Source organism: Palaemon carinicauda, chromosome 40 (assembly GCF_036898095.1).
Source record: "Palaemon carinicauda isolate YSFRI2023 chromosome 40, ASM3689809v2, whole genome shotgun sequence".
Classification (NCBI taxonomy): Eukaryota; Metazoa; Arthropoda; class Malacostraca; order Decapoda; family Palaemonidae; genus Palaemon; species Palaemon carinicauda.
The window spans coordinates 64,438,500-64,443,499 of NC_090764.1; the positions used below are offsets into that span (position 1 = coordinate 64,438,500).

The 5,000-nt window shown below is 36.6% G+C and overlaps 2 protein-coding genes across 2 annotated transcripts in view; one reads left to right on the top strand and one right to left on the bottom strand.

Annotated features, from left to right (window-relative positions):
- Positions 1-5,000, bottom strand: part of DCAF12 (DDB1 and CUL4 associated factor 12-like protein) — a 198,135-nt gene that overhangs the window by 182,439 nt on the left and 10,696 nt on the right. The window lies entirely within an intron of this gene.
- The window catches only part of LOC137632057 (crustacyanin-A1 subunit-like), a 32,705-nt gene that overhangs the window by 19,100 nt on the left and 8,605 nt on the right, over positions 1-5,000 (top strand). Inside the window, exon 3 of the mRNA XM_068364033.1 lies at positions 315-402. Coding sequence (XP_068220134.1) covers positions 315-402 — 88 coding nt within the window. The remainder of the gene's footprint in view (positions 1-314; positions 403-5,000) is intronic.

Here is a 5,000-nt window from a genome sequence, read left to right on the forward strand (position 1 = left end):
AATGATTTGATGCAAAAGCCTTTTTATAGTTTATTAATGACATCTCCGTTTTGATGTTGTTACTGTTTATAAAATGATTTATTTTAATTGTTCATTATTTCTCAGATCGTTTATTTATTCCCTTATTTTCTTTCCTCACTGGGCTATTTTTCACTGTTGGAGCACTTGGGCTTATAGCATCTTGCTTTTCCAACTAGGGTTGTAGCTTAGCTGGTAATAATAATAATAATAATAATAATAATAATAATAAATAGACTGTCCTTTTTAAAATGACAGCAAAATGTTTATTCTCTATTCTTTATTTCTTTCCTCAGTTCTCTGGAAATTGGTATAGAATCGGAGGTCTTCGTAATGCTGAAGAGAAATCTGTCAACTGCACTGTTTACAGTTATCAATTGACAGGTAAGGTTTCAACGTTCTTGCAATAGAATATTCTCTTAATATCATGAGTGTGATTTCCAATTTTTAGTCAACGCAGCAGTCCGTACACTAGGTCAAAATGTACCGGCGCACAATTGGTGCGAAACATTTTGGACCAAAGTACGAAAGTCACTGAAATACATCTAACGTCCTACGTGTTGGTAGGCCTGAGTTTCGGTATAGCGACGTACTAAAATATTAGTCTAAGTATTTAGTACTTGCTGAGCACCTACAGCCTGCAGGTATACCAACCCTCCCTTCCTACGATATCAGTGCTTGAGTGAATTCTTCCGGAACAGTACGAATCAGCCCCTTTGCACCGATACTTTTGCGATGCAGTGTACAAGAAAACACACTTAGGTAACAGACCAGGGAAGGAAACTGGGTTCACTTCAGAAGGATCTTTGTTGGTGAAGTTATTTTTTTTTTTTTTATTCTATTACTTTGTTAACTCATTTAATCACACTTATTTGTTCTGGATCCCATAATATCATCAATGAATGAGCAATCGATTTTAGTTAATTTAGATATGATCAGTGATTGTAGTATTACATACATTTGGCTTAAAAAATTTAATCCAAATACAAGACTCAATTAGCCAAACTATGATGAATTCTCTGTATTAATAATTATATTCATAATGATAATACCAATATTGATGGTTATTAGTATTGCTATCATTGATGTATTAGTTACAACAGTATTGCACATAAATCAGCAAATAATTGGTAAATTATAAGTCTGTTCTTCAGACCTAACCTAACCTGACCTTGAGAGCAGTCTACAAATTTTATTATTATTATTATTATTATTATTATTGTTGTTGTTGTTGTTGTTGTGGCCGATATGGTAAAGTTCCTGACTGGTGAATGCAGGACTGGGGTTTGAGTCCCGCTCAAACTCGTTAATTTCTTTGGCCGCTGCAACCTTGTGAGCTAAAGATAGAAGGTTTAGGGGAGCCTATAGGTCTATCTGCTGAGTCATCAGCGCTGATCATGTGTATACGGCCAGTCTCTAGGGCATTGTCCTGCTCGATATGACAATGTCACTATCCCTTGCCCCTGCCATTCATGAGTGGCCTCTAAACCTTTATTACCTGACAATGTCAATCTCTTCTTAAAACCCAGAGTGCTTTCTAGCACTTGTGAGGAGCGAGTTCCAACCGTCCCTAACATCCGGAGTCATAAAAAGTAGCCTTGACCACAAGAAATAACTGGCGGTCAATTTTCCTGTTTTTATAGGGTTCGCTTCATATCTTGCTTGCTAATATTTCATTGGTCTATAACGGAAACATAACATTGTTGATATATATATATATATATATATATATATATATATATATATATATATATATATATATATATATATAAAACAACAACAACAAATGCAGCCATTTCTGGTCCACTTCAGGACATAGGGTTCAGACACGCCCTTACTCATATCTGAGGTTTGGACAGTTTTCATCACGCTGACCAGTGCAAATTAGTGATGATGGGAACCTTTTGTCTCATCACTCACAGCAAACCAACCTATAGTCCATTTCTTTTAGCGATGCATATTTGCACCGACTCGCAGCGGTGCCCTTCTAGCTCGGAAAAGTTTCCGGATCGCTGATTGGTTGGACAAGATTATTCTAACCAATCAGCGATCAGGAAACTTTTCCGAGCTAAAAGGGCACCGCCGCAAGTCGGTGCAAATATGCATAGCTAAAAGAAATGGACTATAGTTGGTGTGTCGCTGGCTAGTACAGCTTTGCTGATGACGGTGATACACAAACTCTTTCTCTACGTTGAGGTATCCCCACTAACAGGGTTTCTCAATAGAAAAAGAGACGTTGTTATAGCTGTTTCACAAGGCCATTTCATTGCCTTGTAGGCATATCTCGTCCTGTTTGCCTGGCAATTTCCAATAGTTTTGAGTTCAATTATATTGTTCCCAAAAACAAAGGGGAGCCAAGTGGCCCTCTTCACAGGAGGATGATAGGGAGGGTGTAAGAGGTGTTGTGGTATCGGCAAGATTTAGGTGGTGACAGGTGAAAGACAACAAATGCTTTTGTAACAGGTGAAAGAAAACAATTGCCTTTAATGACAGGTGAAAGAGAACAAAAGATTTTAGTGGAGACAGGTGAAAGAGAACAAAAGATTTTAGTGGAGACAGGTGAAAGAGAACAAAAGATTTTAGCGGTGACAGGTGAAAGAGAACAGAAGATTTTGGTGTTGATAAGTGAAAGAGAACAAATTCTTTGGGTGGTGACAAGTGAAAAAGAAAAAATGCTTTTGGTGGTAAAAGGTGAAAGAGAACAAATGTCTTTGGTGACAAGTGAAAGGGAACATTTGCTTTAATTGAAGGAGAGTAACGGTATAACCGTGCGTGGAAGATCTATAACATGAATACGTATTGGGAAAGGCTCAATAATAAGAGTTAAGCTAAAATGTGCTGTTCTATCTTATTTCTGTTCCAATGTGCGGATCGTCAGGTAGGTGATAACTGAGAGACGAGGCGAATGCAACTAACTTTATCTTAACAGACAATGAGCTTTTTATACAACAGTTTTAGTGGAAGAAGGTCACAAAAATTCAAATGACCAATGAAAGAAAAAACAGGCTCTAACCGATTCTGTTGACAAAGAGGTGAATAGTGAAATATACAATAAAAAAAATATGTTAATATGTTACAATGTTGGAGTGTGAAACATGTGCAGTACAGTATCTAAGCCACCCATTGGATTGAAGCGTAGGAAAAAGATTCTAGAGAGATATTCCTTTGACTGGCTGGACAGTATTACATTGGATCCTTCTCTCCGGTAACAGTTTATTTTCTCTTTGCCTACATATATCCCGAATAGTCTGGACTATTCTTTACAGATTCTCCTTTGTTCTCATACACCTGACAACACTGAGATTACCAAACAATTCTTCCTTAATGAAGGGATTAACTACTGCACTGTAATTGTTCAGTGGCTACTTTCCTCTTGGTAAGGGTAGAAGAGACTCTTAAGCTATGGTATGCAGCTCTTCTAGGAGAAGGACACTCCAAAATCAAACCATTGTTCTCTGGTCTTGTGTAGCACCATAGCCTCTGTACCATGGTCTTCCACTGTCTTGGATTAGAGTTCTCTTGCTTGAGGGTACACTCGGGCATACTATTCTATCCGTTTCCTTGTTTCATTTCCTCACTGGGCTATTTTACCTGTTGGAGCCCTTGGATTATAGCATTCTTCTTTACTAACTAGAGCTGTAGCTTAGATAATAATAATAATAATAATAATAATAATAATAATAATAATAATAAAAATAATAATAATAATAATAATAATAATAATATTAAAAAAAAATGGATCACATTTTGTTTAGACTGATGAAAAATGGTTATAGAAATTATGGTCCAGGAAGGGTTTAGAGAATATGCCTTAAAAATACCACTGAAATATTCATCGAAATATTTAAGTGGACGTAAATACCACAATAGCAACATGTCTGCCGTTAGAAAGACTAAGAATGGCCTATGGCCTGCTGATATCTTGCCAGGCAGTCTTGGAAATATATTCGTACGCGAAGATAATTAAGTTTTTAAAGCACTTTTGGTATTAAAATATTATTTTTCTTTAAATGTAAAATGAACTCACATCATATTAAAGATTGTCTTTAATTATATATCTACCACATTACCTACCTATTCGTTGTTTAAAGGTTTAAAGGCCGCTCATGAATGGCAGAGGCAAGGGGCAGTGACGTTGCCCTAGCAAGCAAGACAATGACTAGAGACTGACCATTTATACATATGACCAACGACCAAGCTCCCTCTCCCCCCAAGCTAGGACCAAGGATGGCCAGACAATGACTCAGCAGATATATCTATAGGCTCCCTCAAACCCAACCCCAACCTAAGCTCACAAGGATGGTGGGGTTGCAGTAACCAAAGGAACTAATAACGAGTTCGAACCCCAGTCTGGAAATCACCAGGCAAGGACGCTACCACAAGGCCTCCACAACCCTGCAGTCTTGATTTTAGTTTTTCTGTACTGTAGTTTTAATCTTTCATTATTATTATTATCATTATTACTAGCTAAGCTACATCCCTAGTTGGAAAATCTAGATGCTATAAGCCCAAGGGCTCCAACAGGGAAAAGTAGCTCAGTGAGGAAAGGAAATAAATAAACGATATAAGAAGCAATAAACAATTAAGATAAAATATTTTAGAAACATTAACAACATTAAAACAGATATTTCATATATAAACTATACCTATGTCAGCCTGTTCAACATAAACACATTTACTGCAACTTTGAACTTTTGAAGTTCTACTGATTCAACTACCCGATTAGGAGTATGATTCCACAACCTAGTCACAGCTGGAATAAAACTTCTAGAGTACTACAGCTAGAGTACTACAGAATAAACGTTTTATTCTAATGACATGCGTCTCTTTTTATGGTTTATGTATGAAAGTTTTATTTTAATTTTGTTACTGTTCTTAGTATACTTAATATTAATTGTTCATTACTTCTCTTGTAGTTTATTTATTTCCTTATTTTCCTTTCCTCACTGGGATATTTTTCCCCGTTGAAGCCCTTGGGCTTA